At 38.9% G+C, this 18,809-nt stretch overlaps 1 protein-coding gene across 1 annotated transcript in view; it reads right to left on the reverse strand.

Annotated features, from left to right (window-relative positions):
- The window catches only part of EFEMP1 (EGF containing fibulin extracellular matrix protein 1), a 63,465-nt gene that overhangs the window by 12,959 nt on the left and 31,697 nt on the right, over positions 1-18,809 (reverse strand). Inside the window, exons 5-7 of the mRNA XM_053588885.1 lie at positions 7,147-7,269; positions 2,092-2,211; positions 1,008-1,127 (exon numbers count right to left, since the gene is read on the reverse strand). Coding sequence (XP_053444860.1) covers positions 1,008-1,127; positions 2,092-2,211; positions 7,147-7,269 — 363 coding nt within the window. The remainder of the gene's footprint in view (positions 1-1,007; positions 1,128-2,091; positions 2,212-7,146; positions 7,270-18,809) is intronic.

The raw sequence follows: 18,809 nt of genomic DNA on the forward strand, positions 1-18,809 counted from the left end.
GGCAGCTGTTCTGAGCCAGCCCCTTTTGGTTTTGAGCACAATGGCATGATGTGAGGCCTCTCTAGGTGGGGTTTGATAAGCTGGGAGGAGCTGTGGGGAAGTCAGGAACATCCAGTGGGGATGGCATGCCCCTGAGCATGTCTAATGGCTTCTGAGTTGTGCAGTGGAAACACACAAGCAATAGGCTCTCAAGGGATCCACCCAGATACGTGGCCCTCTCCTTACTCATATGGCAATTACAGAAACGTGCCCCAGTCACATACCAGAAGGAACAAGGTCAGGGCCCAGGTCTCTTGGTTTTTATTCTAATGTTTTGACATGCATTCAGCTCTTCTCAAACTTCAATGTACACACCAGTCACACCAGTTTTTGTTAAATGCAGATTCTGACTCTCTAGGCTGAAACCTGAGCTTCTGTACTTCTCATGAGTTCCCAGGAGGTTCTGGATGCTTCTGCTCATCTGATCACACTTTGAGAAGCCAGATACTAGAGCATGCTTTCTAATTCTTATTCTTCTTATTATTTTTGAGACAGTCTCACTCACTTTATCACCCTGGGTAGAATGCCATGGCATTGTAGCTCACAGCAACCTCATATTGGGCTCAAGTGATTCTCTTGCCTCAGCCTTCCAAGCAGCTGGGACTACAAGCACCAGCCACAACACCCAGCTATTTTTTTCTTCTTTTTTTTTTTAGAGAGATGGATCTGGCTCTTGCTCAGGCTGGTCTCAAATGCCTGAGCTCAAGTGATCTACCCACCTTGGCCTCCCAGAGTGCTCGGCTCATTAAAGGCATGAGCCATCATACCCGGTCATCCTTTCTATTATTATTTCAGTTATTTTATTTCTTCTCCTTTCTCTCAGTAACATATTAAAAAGCCAGTATTATAACTGAATTACATTAACTGGATTTTATGGCAAGATTTCCATGAGTAAAAATTTATTTTCGTAAACTACAGCAATCTAAGGGACTGGATTCTTATTCCACATTATCTGGGCAATACTTTACCTTCACAGTTGAGCCGGTCACTGCTTAGCTCGTATCCTTGATTACACTGACAGATGAATGAACCAAGAATGTTGTAGCATTGCTGAGCACACTGATTGCTGGCATCACATTCATTGATATCTGAAAGAAAAGGTTTTCTATAACTACATATCTGTAAATACCTTTAACCATATCCTTTCTCTTTTGTACCTATGTCATCTGATGACAAGTGAGTAATTCCCTACCTGAATTCTTTGCCCTGCAGAAGCTCCTTGGAGAACATTCACTTAGGTTTCCCTATTTGTTGGAACACTAGTTTTAGAAATACCAACTTTTTTTTTCTAGGAATGACAGTTGGTTTGATGTTTGATGAGTCTTTTCAAAAGAATTTAATACTTGTAATAAATATACATTCCACTATCTATTTTCTTTTGTTGTTCGGATACAAAAAGCCAAGTCTATAAATAATTGATATAAGACACTCAGACTGATATGGTCTCTCAGCATGCTGTAGTGAAGATTTATCTGTGCTATTTATTACTTTTTAAATGGGTTCTGTTAAATTCCATTACAATTATAACATAAGCCTTTGAGACCAATACAGTTTTGCAATGCTCTTAGGCACTGAAAATAATTGTGAAAAGGCATTTTTCCTACAGTAGATTCTTTCCATGTCATGCCAACCTTAAATTGTGTGCCGTGACACTGCATTCTGAAAGGGGAGAAGCAGCAGGTAAAAATCAGATGCACTCCCAGTGGAAAGTTTACATATCTGAACTTGCAGTAACCCCTTGGCACCTTCAGTGTTTATAGCACACACTGTTGACTAATTGGTGAGTGTGCATATTATCAATTGACTTGTATTTAAAAAAATTTTTGATGCATCCACAGAGAGGAACCAAAACCAAAGTTAAAAAAGTTTTTCATTCACATCTTGATGTGTTTTTAGAAACATATTGGTTATTGTCTTTTCAGCTTTATGCTTACTTAAGGGAATTTGATGGAAGCCAATTACTCAAGAACATAGAAAACCAGAAATACATCCACGTGGCATGGGGTTTCCTCGTGCTAAAGACAGAAATCCGCTGGTACCCAAAAGGCTTACCTACACACGTGTAGTTGTTTGCTGCCAACTGAAACCCAGGACTGCACTGGCAATAAAACGAGCCTGGCGTGTTCACACATCTTTGTTGGCAATATGGAGGGATGGAACATTCATCGATGTCTAGGTTATGGGGCAAATACACAAAGAGAACCCATCACTGACTTAGCATAGCTGTTTGCTTGCAAGTTCTCAGTAGAGCTTTTTATAGAGTAGATAGACCATATTTAAAAGATGATTATTTCTTTCTCATTTTTTGTTGTTTTGAGACAGAGTCTCACTTTGTTGCCCTAGGTAGAGTGTTGAGGGGTCACAGCTCACAGCAACCTTAAACTCTTGGGCTCAAGTGATTCTTTTGAGCCCAAGAAGAATCAAGTAGCTGGGACTACAGATGGCAGCCACAATGCCCAACTATTTTTAGAGCTGGGGTCTCGCTCTTGCTCAGGCTGGTCTCGAACTCTTAAGCTCAGGCAATCCACCCACCTCGGCCTCCCAGAGTGCTAGGATTACAGGCGAGGCATATGTGTGCATTCTGTACCTAAGATGTTAGCAAAGACACAGCATTCATGCCATTCAGTGGTAAACAACCCTGGTGGGTGGGTTGAGATTTAAAGAAACAAAGTAACTCAGACCATTTCACATATATATGAGTTTGGGGAGCTCAAAGCTTATTCGTAATTACAGAAGTAAAAAGAACTACTGAAGAAGGAAGTCAAGTAGCCCAAAACTAAGAGAAAAGAAGAGTGTGCTATGTTCAGCTGGTGACCTGGACTGAGTCACTTAAATGTTTAGTATCTCAGCTTTTTTCTTCTGCAAAGCATGGATAGGAATGCTTGCCATGTATATCTTAGGAAGTTTTTGTGAGAATCAAATGAAAGAACGCCGTGGAAGGAACAGGATGCTACACCAGTTATCCCTTGAGAGCGCCCTTCTGACACTTTGATGAAGTGTGGCAGCCTGTGTCCTTCTCATATGAATACTTCCAACTATAAAATGCTCAATCGAGAACTTGCAGAGTATGACGAACATCTTAGAAGCATCATAAAAGTTTACTAATTTATGACTCTACACTGTGTGACAACTCAAACATGGCATATGTTATTTAAAACAATGATCATGCATGTACAACGTAACACTATATAGTGACACTGCCTTATAACGATCATGCATGTACAACGTAACACTACATAGTGACACTGCCTTATAACGATCATGCATGTGCAACGTAACACTATATAGAGACACTGCCTTATAACGATCATGCATGTGCAACGTAACACTACATAGTGACACTGCCTTATAACGATCATGCATGTGCAACGTAACACTACATAGTGACACTGCCTTATAACGATCATGCATGTGCAACGTAACACTACATAGTGACACTGCCTTATAACGATCATGCATGTGCAACGTAACACTACATAGTGACACTGCCTTATAACGATCATGCATGTGCAACGTAACACTACATAGTGACACTGCCTTATAACGATCATGCATGTGCAACGTAACACTACATAGTGACACTGCCTTATAACGATCATGCATGTGCAACGTAACACTACATAGTGACACTGCCTTATAACGATCATGCATGTGCAACGTAACACTACATAGTGACACTGCCTTATAACGATCATGCATGTGCAACGTAACACTACATAGTGACACTGCCTTATAACGATCATGCATGTGCAACGTAACACTACATAGTGACACTGCCTTATAACGATCATGCATGTGCAACGTAACACTACATAGTGACACTGCCTTATAACGATCATGCATGTACAACGTAACACTATATAGAGACACTGCCTTATGGTAAAACCAAACAAAATAAAACTTTATGGTGAGCTCTTTTGGTACTTTAATAACTAATAATGTGGGAGGCAGCGTGCTCAAGTGGCCTCAGGGTAACCTGAGTTTGAATTTTTTTCCTGGCAATTACTAGCTTGGTCTTAACCGCCTGAGCTTCCATTTCCTCTTTTGTAAGTAATAATACAACAGTGTGGTAGAATTGCTGGGAAGATCACAGGACAAAATGTAGGCAAAGTTCCTAGCAGATAGCAGAGAGCTATTATTACTGATTTGTAAGATACATTTGATTTAATCTGAATACTGAAATAAGTGATAAGATATTCACATACTTTTGCCCTTACTTTGTTCAGTGTCTGTTCAAATGTCACCTCAGGGAGGCCATCCTTTCTACCCATAGAAAATAGTTTCTTCTGCCTTATCTATTCCCTTCCCCTGCTGTAGACTTCTTCCTTTATTTATTTATTTATTTTATTTTTGAGACAGAGTCTCACGTGGTCATCCTTGGTACAGTGTCGTGGCATCACAGCTCACAGCAACCTCAAACTCTTGGGTTCAAGTGATCCTCTTGCCTCAGCCTCCCAAGTAGCTGGGACGACAGGCACCCACCACAATGCCTGGCTGTTTTTTAGAGAGGGTTTCTCTCTTGTTCAGGTTGGTCTTGAACTCCTGAGCTCAGGCAATCTGCCTGCCTCAGCCTCCCAGAGTGCTGGGATTATAGGCATGAGCCACCGCACCCGGATGCTGTAGAATTCTTAATACTTAGTACTTGACACTACTTGACATCACGTCATAGTCTTATCTGTTTCTTGTCTGTCTCTCTCACTATAATGAATGGCAAATAAGACTTTTCATTAATGGTCTTAATAAGAAGGCATTAATAATAATGTTGTAACAAGAAGGCAGAATTTTTTTGTCTGTTCACTGCTGTATGCTTAATACCTGGGAAAGGGCTTGGCATAGTAGGTGCTCAGTAAACATTATTTGAATAAATGGAAATGTCACACAAATTAAGAGCAATTTTAGCATAACGCTCCCTAGTACTTAGTATTATAGCCAGGTACTAATAGTATTAACAGATGATTTGTATGACTGGTGCTTTCTCGTACCTCCGTGAGGGCTATGAATTTGAAAATCTGTTTAATTGTATAGCCCAGTGCCTAGAACAGTGCCTGGCACACAGTTGGCTCTTAACGATTTGATGAATAAATGATACACGTTTTCTCAAGGAGTATATGTTCATTGAGCCCACTGTTATTTGCTAGCTTTCTGTTTGGCCCTGCAGATTTATAATGATAACAAATATACGTATGTTCTGCCCCCATCTGGTATGGAAGATAGGCATGGAACAGTTTCTCCATGGTATGATAAACAACAAGAGAAAGATACACAAGGGGCAGAGACAGTACTGTGGTACTAAATGTATGGCCTGCTGACCTCTGCTGGTTGACAGGCTATTTGTATGACTCTGCAATGAATAAATACAGAAACTAAGAGAAATAGCAATTTGACCCTATCACAACATTTTTATTGTACTTCATGGAACTACTGGTTGGCAAAAGATTAGAAATTTACAAAAAGGATCCGACATTTTGAGAAGTACTGGCATTTAGGAGAGAGTGACTAATTATCTTTGGGTTAGATCATGGAAGGCTTCCCAGAGGAGGTGACCTAGAGCTGGGATTTGATAGAGAAATAGGAGTTTGCCAGGAGGGAATGTTCTTGGTGCTGGAAAGAGCTTGTGTGGAGGCCCTGACGTATAATACTGCGTAAGGCATGTGGGGAAGTAGTAGGATAAAGCTATTCTTTGTACTGTTTTTTGGAGGTGGGACAGGGATGTTGATGCAAGAGAGCTAGATGAGGTTAAGATTGAGGAAGACCTTTCACGCTGTGTTGAGGAATGTAGACCTGATTCTATGGGTGAGGGAGCAGCAGGGAAGATGCATGAATAGATCTGAGTTTATGAACATGTCCTCCTCCAACATCATAAAGGGCTGTGACCACATGTTCTGTTCTATTTCATTCACCCCACCATAAGCTGGGCTAATTCCTTTTTCTGTACTTTTTATACTCTCAAACATGTTTTCTAATAGCACAGGCAAAACTTTGGTGTCTGTGGAGATTTCCGCACACTCTAAGTCAGAGCTTAAATGCCACAAACCCTGGGATCTTCTTGGAGACTGGACCCCAACCAGCCTCTGGGCACAGCCCCACGGCAGGCGGACCTGGGCCGGCCCCACGAGGAACTCGGTGTTGACATCCTAATGTCAACAGCTCCCATTCTCGGGTGAAAACTGATGCTGTAGTCTGTCTCCACATTCTCACCCCTTCTTTGCTGATCTGTGGTAAGAGGTGATATGTGAACAAATGGACAGAGGGAGTCAATTACAGAGGTCTATGCCTAGTGCCAGGTGTGAATTCTTTATTTCACCTCACCGTTTGCCAGGAGCCTCTTCATATGGTGTTCTTCCATTCATTTAAAACACACCCACAGAGCACATGGTGTGGCGGGCATCTTTGGGGCTGGGGAGACAGCAGTGACACAAGCTGGCCTGGCCCTGCCCTTGGGAGCTCATGCCCTTGGGCTTCCAGCAGAGGCATGTGCTACTCTGGGCCCTGCACGCCTAGTGCCTTGTGCAGGTTTGAGACACGAAGAGCCTTCGTATTGTCTGTTCACCCAGCACACAAGGACAGCACACAGCTCTGCTGCCAGGCACTGTTCTAAGCAGCCCTAGACACAAGCTTCTGAGGCAGGAACGACTCTTATCTGGACAGTACAAATGGACAAGGTGAGACACAGATGTAAGTAACTTTCCCCGGGTCCCAAAGTAAGGTGGGGTGGGGCTGGGATTTGAACCTCACCTCTGCCCCATGTGCTTCACTGCGTTGTGCAGGAGTGAAGGAAGCCTGTACTGCCAGCGTGTTAGCGCTGCAGCCCTCAAACGGCAAGTGTAACACTGTTTTGGTTGTTTGGTGGGTCCCACGCACACACACCAAATTTCTGCTTTTGCTTAGTTCAACATGTAACCAACACTCTGATATTTGGAATAGGCCCAACCTTTAAGTTTAGTTCTTCCTTGTTTGTGTGGAAAATGGATTGGGAGTCAATGAAAGAAGCAGCAGCTGTTGGCTATGGGTCTCCAAGTAAGTATGAGTGTGTTGACTGGAGTGCCTGAGGCTTAAGCTATCAAGATGCTCAAGACAGGACTTTGCTTAGTGCACCATGACACTTACCCACGCATTGCTCCCCTCGCTTCTGATACCCAGGGGGACACTGACAAGCGAAGGAGCCTCGTAAATTGAGGCACACTTGGTCTGCCCTGCAATTGTGTGTCCCCGCAGCACACTCGTCTATGTCTGTCAAAGGCAAGCAACACAAAGACAATTTTAATCGATTGTGAAGACGTCAATATTTCCTCCACTTCCTCATTTCTTGAAATGAAATTTTACTTTATTCTTAAAACATTATTGTTACCTTGGAAATGTTTGACACCATAAATTATTTCAAGTGTGCAGAAACGATTTCATGGATGCCAATGTGTACCACTCAGATTTAAGAAATGCTAACATTTTGCCACTTCTAAAGCTTACTTTGTTACGGTGATAAATACTTAAGCTACAGTTAAAGCCTCAGATCGTCCTCATCCCTTTGCCCACCAACTACCACTGTCCTGCTAGATGTGAAGCCTTCTTTGAGGCATTTTTATACTTTTATTATACAGGGATGCACCCATTAGCACAGATGGTATTGTTTTATATATTTTAAAATTTTTATACTTTTTATACTTTTATTATACAGGGATGCACCGATTAGCACAGATGGTATTGTTTTATATATTTTAAAATTTATTAAATACATAGGTTGCATGATACTTGCTTTTCCCATTTAGTATATTGCATTCGAGATAATTTCTATTGAGAAATTTCTAAAAATCTGCCTAATGACACAGAATAATCAAAATTTAATATTATACATTCCCCGTAGCTTATTATTTTTTTTGCAAATGGTAGGATAATGTGTCATTACAATATCATTGCAAATTTCAGAATGCAAAGGATCCAATTTAATAATATTCCTCTGAGAGAGAGAGAGGCTGGCAAGTTTTAAAAATCCATATTTTCTCAAAGCAATTTACTTCTGAAAATAATTTACTAAATATGCCTTAAGGAGTAGGCAGGTTACAGTTCTAGAAAAGTAAAAAATTGCTCAGTCATAACATAATAAGCCAGTATAAAGAATTTCTTCATTTAATATCAAAAGGGGATGTACATTTTATGTCTATATTCTTATTTATAGTATTAATAAGTGAAATTTAATTTTGTCTTATCTACATCACCTTCATATTAATTCAAATCTCTCATATTATGGATTTAAATAGCACAAATGAAAGGATTCCATAATTTTGCCATTCTTGTAAGTTTCATTAAAAAATATCATAAAACTCATAATTTCTAGATGACAAATTTTGCACTAAGTGGATGTAAGAGGTCTTAGTTTTTCACTGTGGTAGACCCAGGGTGGTGCTTTGGAAGAAGTAGTGAATCGATTAAAAAAGAAAGAGCTGCCAGTAATTAGAATTTATTCCATTCCTGCCTTCCCTTGAGGCAGCTTAGAGAGGGGCCCTGGCGGTGTTTTGCCTGTCATTGTTTTGTATTTTCAAGGAGAACTGCTGTACTTTTACTAGGTACTGTAATGGTACAGGAAGTTCAGATTGTAAGAGTGTTGTCCTCAGACAGCAGCTTCACTTAGCTGGATGTGGAAGTGAAGATTCTTTCCATGGGAAAGAGGGTGGGGAGATGAAAAATACTTCAGTTGATGCACGGCTATTTATTGGATAATAACCCGAGAAAGCATCTCTTTGTGTAATTCTCTGAAACTGGTTTTAAGGTTTTGGCTAAGTTTGCTGTTGTTTTGTTTCAAAATGTATTATTATTATAATTACTAGTATTATTTTCAAGTCAGTGATTACAAACTCCTTTTTCAGGTACTATGCAATGGTACAACCATCTTGTTTTGAAACCATCTGCTCTTTTTTGTGTCTTTCGTTATTTTTTCAAATGCACTTGACGAAAAGCTTTCTTCTGGGATTTCTTCAGAGCTTTATGACTCGCTAATGCAGAAATGACAGCATTTCTATTGTTTCACATCAAGAACATCTGCCAGCATTTGCAGTGATAACAGCCCTAAGAGATACGGCAATGTTCAATTCCAATGTGGCAAATCTCCCCAGTACATGCTGGCAAAAGATCAAGGGCTTGGGCTGGCTGCTGCGTTTTCTAAGGGAGGCCTCACCAGTGACTGAGGCTTTTCTTTCTGAGACATCTCTCTGCAAACTGCCTCCACCCCATTGCATTCCTACCACTGATGTCCTACAACTTCCTTCCTGCTTTCTTGTTGTTCATTTCTAAATCTCTTTGTAAATAGGCTAACATATCCAGTGGAATTAATTTATCATTCAATTGGTTTTAAAGTCCTTCTTAAGAACCAAGTCTGTTTACCTTCTGAAGGGCTTATTAAATAAAAATATTAGATGAGTTAAAGTAATACAAATATATCAAAAACCAAATAAAATATCACTGCACTGACCCTATATTTTTTTTCCTTTCTCTTTTTTTTTTTTTTTTTGTAGAGACAGAGTCTCACTTTATGGCCCTCGGTAGAGTGCCATGGCATCACACAGCTCACAGAAACCTCCAACTCCTGGGCTTAAGCGATTCTCTTGCCTCAGCCTCCTGAGTAGCTGGGACTACAGGCGCCCGCCACAACGCCCAGCTATTTTTTGGTTGCAGTTCAGCCTGGGCCAGGTTTGAACCCGCCACCCTCGGTATATGGGGCCGGCGCCTTACTGACTGAGCCACAGGCGCCGCCCCCTTTCTCTTTTTTAAGAACCAAACAAAGCTGCAGCAGACTGGGCCTCACCCAGGATTTACTGGTGATTAGAATGTCCACTTTCCTGGATTCACACAATGGTCATAAAAATACCCTCCATGACCTGGAAGCAGCTACCAACTATGTTTCCACTTACGGTTCTTTGACTACAGTTTAGAATATTTATCCTTTCCCTTGCTTTTAGCAGATGTTCTAACAATGAAGGCCATAAATAGACTGTATTTCTTTGACCCATCTTCAATTATCATGTCCATTTATTATTTTAAGTAACAATTTGATTAGTTTGAAAATTATACTTTGAGATCTTATTGCTTAAGTTACACATCTATTCAAAGCCGTATAAAACTGTTACATATATTGTTATGCCAAAAAAATCAATTTCCCATTTTTTATGGGAGCATATCTGCTCTGGCAAAAAGCAACTATTTATAAGGGAAAACTCAGATCAGACATAATTTTCCTGAGAAAGAGAGCAGTTTTGTTTTGTTTTTAAATTATTTAACGTTTAACCTTGACAGTTAAGCTCACTTGTTTTTTTAGGCAGTCGGTTAACACATTCCCTGGGACCTGGACCCAGGCTCTTTGAGGTAGGTTCTATGTCTTAACTTTTATCTTTACTTTGATTCCTAGTGCCCAGCATAGTACATGAAAGATGGTGGGTTTTCAATAAGTATTTGCTCAATAAATGGATGAAATGAATCATTACTATTTGCTGAGAACTGATGCCTAGTGTTTTATCTGGTGGAACTAAAAATTTATAAGGCAGAGTAGTAATGGGGAAAATCTGAGAAAGACGGCAAAATCATGAAGATGTCAGTAAGTGAAAAGTGCTGTAAAACAACTGAGCCCACAAGCGCAGAGGTTTTGCTGAATAAGGCAGCATTAGCAGCGTCTGGCCAGGGAAGACTTCCAGAGGAGGTGAGTTCTCTGCTGCATTATGAAGAAGATGAGATACGTGGATTGGCAGAAATAGGACACAGTTTCTGAGCAGAAGGCAGGTCCCATTAGAAAGCAGTTAAGACAAAACCAGTTTCCCTGAGAGTGGCAGGCAGGGTCAGCATGGCTGCAGGGGCTGTGCAAGGAGCCGATGGAACTGCAGGCTTACAAAATGCCAGCTCAAGTCACGAGCAGAATTTAGGGCCAAAAAGGTGGGATTAGAGTGTTTGGACTGAACACCCTGGGGAGCAGCTCTGAACTATGTAGACATAGCCTCATGGTAACATTACCAAAGAACAAAATAATAGAATATGCTTCCTAAAATATCACAACACACTTCATCATTCTAATACATTAAGAACAGCTAATGGCAATATTTGGTGATTCCCTCATTTTTCAAACATGTGCCCGTGCTCTCCCTCCTGGTGAGTTAGACCATGGCAGGTCCCTCTCTTGCTGACTTTGGCACCATTAGTTCCTTTCAATAATACAGCGCCTAACCTCTGTTCAGCTTGCTCTTCTAGCCTCGTTATCATCCTGACTTCCAGCCTAGAGAACCGCACGTTTGATTTTTCTCTCACGGTCAGTGGAGGCAACTGTGTCCACATCTCTGTGGTGTCCATTACGTCCCTGCTTAGGCCCTTGTTCTCTGTTTTTGGCTCCTTCCCTTTAGTCTGACTCACATTTCCCAAACCCCTGACTCATGCTGCTTTCTCTCTCTTATGCAACATTTTAATCTCTGCAATGTTCTTTCCATAGTTTGATAACTTACCACAACATGGAGTCACTGTAGTGTTTTCACGGGCAAACCCTGCACCTTGAGTGACGTTGGGTACCAGTTAGACTGTCCTAATTTGTGCAGCTTTTGGTTTGAGAGATAATTCAGAACTACTTCTGGATAAGCCCCCATGGACTAGTGATGAGAAGTACTAGTCCTAGGAGAAAGGGGATTGCAATTATTCTGATTCTGTCACCGTCTATATGATCTAGGGTCATAGAATCACTTTTTTTCTCCTCTCTGCTCCTCCACCTGTAAAATAGACTTGTCTGTTCTTAATGATAACATACAGATTTTAAAGAGTATGTTCAGGAGAGAGTCTACCTGACAACTGCAAACATTGTAACTTAATTCTTTGTACCCTCAAATTAACCTGAAACAATAAAAAAAAAGTATCTTCGGGATCTTCAAAATATAAACCAGGTGAAAACCTGGCTATAAACCCTTAGAAATAATATAACCACAGGACTCCTATGGTTAAAGAAAAGGCAGTGGGTTAAATTCAGGTTGCTGACATTTCTCGATCTGTGTGGGTTTAAAACCTTATTATGTTTATTAATATCTTCTCTAACTATACTGATTTAATCTCATAAAAGAAGTAAAATAGAAAAAAAAGAGATTCATGTTTGCTATCAGGAGGAACTATTTTACTATTTATGTCTTTTCCCCTCAGCATTCTTGATTTAGATACCCATATGCTAGAAATTATTGGTCCTAATTCCTTCTAGTGAGAGAGTGATAAATGATTTCCAGCCAAAATATGCTTTTTACTTACTTTCTGAAACTAAAAAGACTCATTGGGTAGAGACTGTATATTACTTAGAATGTTTATCTTATTTTTCAGTTTAATCCTAGAAGGTAGAAAATATCTCAACAAGAGCAAATGAAAGTATAATTGATATTGATAGTTGCTATTGATAATGATAATCTGAGTAATCAAGACATTAAATTATGTTAATTGAAATCTGATTAAGAAGAAAGTATGTAATGTTCTATCTGGCATCATATACAAACATGTTAAGATTCTAAAATTAATTGGTATAAAAGTAGGCAAATGCTTAACAACATAAAAAGAACTATTATTTGATTAGGAAGGTAGATTTACAAACCCTTTGATTAATACTAATAATAGCCCTGTGAAGAGGTAGTTGCATCACCCACAATGTAGAGAGGAGGAAGGAGGATATCCCTGAAATGTGGACTAGGTGAGGTGACTTACTAGAGTCATACAGAGCAGAATTTCAAACCCAGGATTTCCATTTTTAGCTTCTGTAATTCAGGTGTTCAGAAAGACACAATTCTTGAGAGTTCTGAGTAGCAGAGGTTTTACCATAGTCACTTATATTTTTAATTTTTGTCAGCATTGAAGAGAGGGTTGTTAATCTTGCAGCACCTTGATTCGTCCCTTGTGCCTTTCTTCTGCTTAGAATAACATTCGTAGCTCTCCAAGTTTTCTGTTTCCCTCCCCAGCTTTTAGCCAATTAGCAACAATTTTTTGTCAAAGACTTTCTAGTTCCCTTGCTGCTTCTTTCATAGTACTGGAATCAGATTTATCTGGGCCAAATGCCCAGTTCTAGTTAGCTTTTTACCCTTCTGAAATTATCAGCTAGAATTCACCCAAGCTAAGCAGTTCTGGTGGAGAAAATGAATACTAAGTCACAAAAGAGAACTGTCTTCATGGATGGCCAGCAGTAGATTTATAGTTCTAGATTCTTATCAGTTCTGGCAAAACAGATTGTTAATAATTTGGTGTGCTTTAAATGATAAACAAAAATATCACCAAAATCAACAAATATCAGCCTTGCTGATAGTTCATGTCTTTGTTTTAGAGAGTGAAGAATCAAGTGTCCTGGAAGTCCTTGGCATCACACTGTGTTCTGTCAGAACCTTGCGATATGCTGTTCCCATACAGAAAAATCATGCTACATATCCTCAGACTTGCTTTACTAGCAGGGACAATGGCATTGCAATTAGACCCCCTCTCACCTACTTTCCTCTGTGGATTATAGAGTTCATGTGCAAGGTGACTGGATAGGATTGAACACATGGTTAATGACCATGGGGAGGAAAACCAACTGGTGTGTGTGAACAATCAGTCTGTGACTCATCTGTACTACACACAAACTCCCTGAACCCTCTGGTCATGGGCCGAAACAGAAGAGCAAAGTAACAAGGGCTTCCATTCTCACTCTGCAGCCCTTTCTGCACTCTGGTACAGTGAAGTTTATTGCTTTCAGAATCTTAAGGCAACGACATTTTCTACTAACGTGATAGGAATATGCTCTGGCATTGCTGTGAATATGTCGTATTCAGCTAAACTCTCTTTTTTCTCCTTAAACTTAATTATTCATTAAAATATGTTTGTGCAAAGATGTCCCTGGTATCACCACCAAACATGAATTTGCCTCCTTAGGGAGGTAAAACTGTATTTTGAAACAAGCAGCACCATTAATCTTTGCTCCAGGGTGGCTCCCTTTTAGGAATTAAAGACCCTCTGTATGAAGGTTCAAGTCCATTCCATGCAGGCTGGGACCTGCTTCAAAGTGGATGGCCTTTGGAGGAATTATGATCCCACCTTATGATGGAATGCCTTTGCACTTTCATTTCAGTTGTGTTTGCCTGGAGCCCCACCACTTCATCTCTCTTTCCCCCAGCCCCCACCGCCTGGGTGCATGCTGACCTGAATGGAGGCTGACTGTATTCAACCCGAGTCCACCAAGCCCTGCCCAAGAACTGTGACTTGATTCTTGGCCTCCCTCCCTGAGGCCTTACAGCCAGATTAGTCAGTCTTCCTAGCCCAAAGCACACACATTCCAGGCTTATTCCTTCAGGCAAATCATCACTGGAGGTCGAATAAGCCCCTAGTTATGGCAATGCCAATTATAACAAGCATGGTTTGGTAACCTCCTAATTGTTTGAGACCAATTACATTGGTCTTGTTGTTTATTCAACAATAAGCAGCTTTTGTGCCCACTAAATCGAGGCATACCACTACATTTGGTGAGTGTACCTTGGCATTACTTTTCTAACTCATTAACTGCCTAAGGCTTTTTCAATAAAGTGTATCTTTGTGCTGCTTGCCTATAGAACACGTTACCTTCCTGTGTGTATTTCCCTGTCCATTTCATTACATCTTATGACATTTTTGCACAACATTTCCCCAGATGCCTCCAGGGTCTTAGGACTTTCTGAATTCCAGATGGAACAAATAGATAGGCTTGAGGGGGAACAAACTATCTAAATTTGCACTAAATTCTTTTTTCTGTTCTTTTTCCAATTCAAAACTCTAGCACGATGAAGAGCAATTAAAAGGATAAATATGTGAGTGAATCTAAATAAATGCTGACTGCCTAAAACAATAATAGGTATTTTGAGATTTATAAAATACTTAGGATTAAAATACATGAGAATAATAACAAACAGGCTGGCAGTAGGATAAATGGAATTTATCTCTTTTAAACATATTTGTCCTTGGATCGTCCAGCAAGAGGTAAAGCTACTGATTTATTTTAGATTTTGATAAATCATGAATGCTCATCAAGTAACTCCCAGGAAAAACATTAAAGGAATAGTAAAGAAACAAACAGAAAACTACAATGTTGATAGTAGGGAAAATGGAATATAAAATACTCCCTTAATTTAGAGAGAAGGCATGAAAGTAAAGGAAACTAAAATGTATAGAACACATAGAAGGTAAATAGTAGAATGCTAATTTTAAACCTAGAGAGATCAGCAGTTATGTGTCTATTAAATGTACACAGACCAAATGCACTCATTAAAAAACAAATTGTGGCTCAAAGGAGTAGGGCGCCGGCCCCATATACCAGAGGTGGCGGGTTCAGACCCAGCAAAAAACTGCAACAAACAAACAAACCAACAAACAGAACAAATTGTCAGGAAATGTAGAATATAAATGTCTTAACACTATAACTAAGAAAACGCCGTGAAGGCTATGTTAACCAGTTTGATGAAAATATTTCAAATTGTATATAAAACCAGCACATTGTACCCCATGATTGCATTCATGTACACAGCTATGATTTAATTAAAAAAAAAACAAACACAAATATGCTCTTTCAAGGGACATAATTTAAATATAAGGGCACAGCATTTTAAAGAAAAAAAGAAAATACAACATGCAAACAGAAAGTTGGCTTTGCAATATTAGTATCAGGTAAAGTTGACTTTAAGGGAAAAAAGATTATAGAGACTAAAAGGGAATACTACAGAAGATAAAAGTTTCAATTTACCGGGAATATGTAGAAATTCTAAATTTAAATTTCCTTAATCATATGATCTAAGTACAGATAAAGTGGATAAAACAAACTGGAAAAATAAACACAATTACAATAAGATTTTAACACACTTCTCCCCGTAAATGAAAGAATAAGCATTCATTTTCTTAAATGAATAGAAAATATGAAAAAACATGATTAAAAACGCTGAACTGACATATAAAACGGTGGACAAAATATACAACCTTTTTAAATATTGAGGGAACATTAAAAGAAAATGGCTATATGCTGGCTTTTAAAATAAGTCCAAATAAATTTCAAAGAATTGCAGCAAATTATGTTCTCTCACTACAATGCAAATGAGATAGAAACAACAGAAACTGGAAAAACCCACGTCCATACCCTTCAATTCACTCATAGTTTAGTATTAACACAATTGAAATTTGAGAATATTTCAAACTAAATGAAAATGAAAAATATTACACATCAAAATTTGCAAGAAAAGTGCCAGCCCCTGGCAAGGCCTCTAGTCCCTTCTGGGTCCCTCCTCACAGCATCATCTTTTCCCTGTGCTCAGTCTACAAGAGAAGAAAACACAGATGAGAACCGTATTTGTGACAGTCTTCAGGGTTTTGAAGGGCTGCTTTGAGAAGGAGGAAAAGACCTAACAGTGTATTTCCACAAGGCAGAACTAGAATACATGGGTAGAAGTGCAAGGCAGGCAGATTTTAGGTTCAATGTAGAACAAGATGCTGTGGTCATTAGATGTTTTAATGTATTAGAAGACTAATGAGCTTCTTATCACTAGAAACAGGCAAAGGATGCGATATAGATCCCAGCAGTGGGGGCGGTGGTGGGGATTGACCAGTCATTTATGTTTAAAAATAGTGTGCAGTTTGCAAATCTGATACAGAGTTAATGATTTTTGAATCTGGTGGGTGTTCAATGTTCATTGCACTGTACAATTCACTTTTAAGCTTGATAATGTTGATTAAATAATTAAAGAATAGATGCTGCCTCCACTCCAATATTGTGAGGATTCAACAAAATTGAATGTCTTTACTTTTGACACAAGATGCACATACGTATAGTTCGTGTACATTTGTAGAATTAACTTTTATAATTTATTCTCCAATACCTTAAAAACTTGCTTGATGATAAAGTACAATAAAGAAAGATCTCATCTTAAGTAGTTATTAATTGCTTCTCTTGTCATTGATTGGGAAAGAAGTTAAGAAATCTTAGACTTATTATTTTTGCATCAAGGGCTTTTCAGAAGACTCTATACCAGTGATTATTTTTTTGAATTTCATTTTCATGTATTGTTAATCCTTTACTTTCTAAATGTAAAAAATTATTTTACTATAACAAAAATAGGATGAAAATGCTCAGAAGATGAAAATTTTTAAAGATCACTAATTAAATTATTTTTGAAAGAAGTTCAAAGCACAGTAAGAATATATATATTTTACTCTTTACATAATATCTTGTGGAAGTTTAGGTTCAAGTGTGCTGTGAGATAAAAAAAGGTTGAAAAACACTATTCTATAGTCTTTACCATGTGAAGGCATAAGATTATTGAGTGGTCAAAAAGTTAAATGAGCAATGATTGGCTTATGTACAAATCTTTCATATACTTCTATCAAGTGAGATTTTACTTGGTTTTGTTCCAAGTGGATATGATAGTTACCATTTTCACCAAGTTATCCATAAATTATCATATATGCTTGAATTTAATTTGTTGATAAATTCTGTTGATGTAGGCTGCGAGATTACCCCCTGCCCTCCATCCCCACCCCTTGAAGAAAAGCACTTTCAGTGTTATGAATCAATAACATTCAAATAACTCCTCAATGTCAGTGGAAGGAGTGGCTAAAGGCCATAGAGAACAAAAGAAAATACTATTCAATAAAATTACTGACTTTATGTATGTTTCAATTCTAAAGACTTCTTAAATGAGTCTGGGGCATTTTGCCTTACATTTTGTTGAGGGCAAAAGTAAGTATCTAAGAAAACAGATTGTCTAAGATCAGTTTCAATTTTAAGAATCTGAAATTAATGCCTACTATGATAAATTTTTGGATGCTGTTTTTAAAATTATTCGTTTTCTAAGTCTAATCTCTTCTTCCTTCTCCAACTTAAAATATTGGATCCCAGGTCAGGTGCCGTGGCTTATGCTTGTAATGCCTAATGCTGGGAGGCTTAGGTGGGTGGATCACTCACACCTCAGGTGTTCAACACCAGCCTAAGCAAGATCAAGACCCTGTCTCTACTAAAAATAGAAAAACTAGCCAGGTGTTGTGGTGGGCACCTGTAGTCCCGGCTACTCAGGAGGCTGAGGCAAGAGGATTGTTTACGCCCAAGAGTTTGAGGTTGCTGTGAACTATGATGTCATAGCACTCTACCCAGAGCAACAGAGTGAGACTCGGTTTCAAAAAATAAATAAAATAAAATGTTACATCCCAGGAAACCTAATAGCACATGCTCTTGCTTTCTTGGGGCCCTGGTCTTCTTTCCTCCTTTTTCATTTTTCACTAATGACTTTTCTTTCCCTTTAATCTGTAGGATCAAAGGAGAATCTAAAAATGGACTCATCTTTCTGGATAGGATTAAATGGCTCTGTTAGCAGTGTGGGATGACTAGAAAGAGCTCTTCAATGTTTAATGCACTGTTGCTACCTGTGAAGTTATATACTGGTCAGGAATTCAGAGTCGCTTAATGTCTGTTTGGCAGCATAAATTCTGAAAAAAATCTAGTGGGGGAAACACGCCCTGTACATGGTTTGTGTGTCTGTAAAGTATAAAAGGCAGTGGACCCAAACCAGTTGTACCATTGATGTGTTAAAGGTAGAAGCCAAACTAAGTCAGTCTTAAAGAGATCTTGGCATTTAAAAACAAAGATGAAGAGTAAAGATCTCTGCATCTTTAGATCTGTTATATATATTTAAAATGGTTACTACATGGAGCACATCCATGGAGTCTATCATATTACAAGTTTTCATTTTGGAAGAAAATGGAAAAATGGAGCAATTCATATTGTTAATTTTAAAATTAGCCTA

This window comes from Nycticebus coucang, chromosome 4 (genome assembly GCF_027406575.1).
Source record: "Nycticebus coucang isolate mNycCou1 chromosome 4, mNycCou1.pri, whole genome shotgun sequence".
Taxonomy (NCBI): domain Eukaryota; kingdom Metazoa; phylum Chordata; class Mammalia; order Primates; family Lorisidae; genus Nycticebus; species Nycticebus coucang.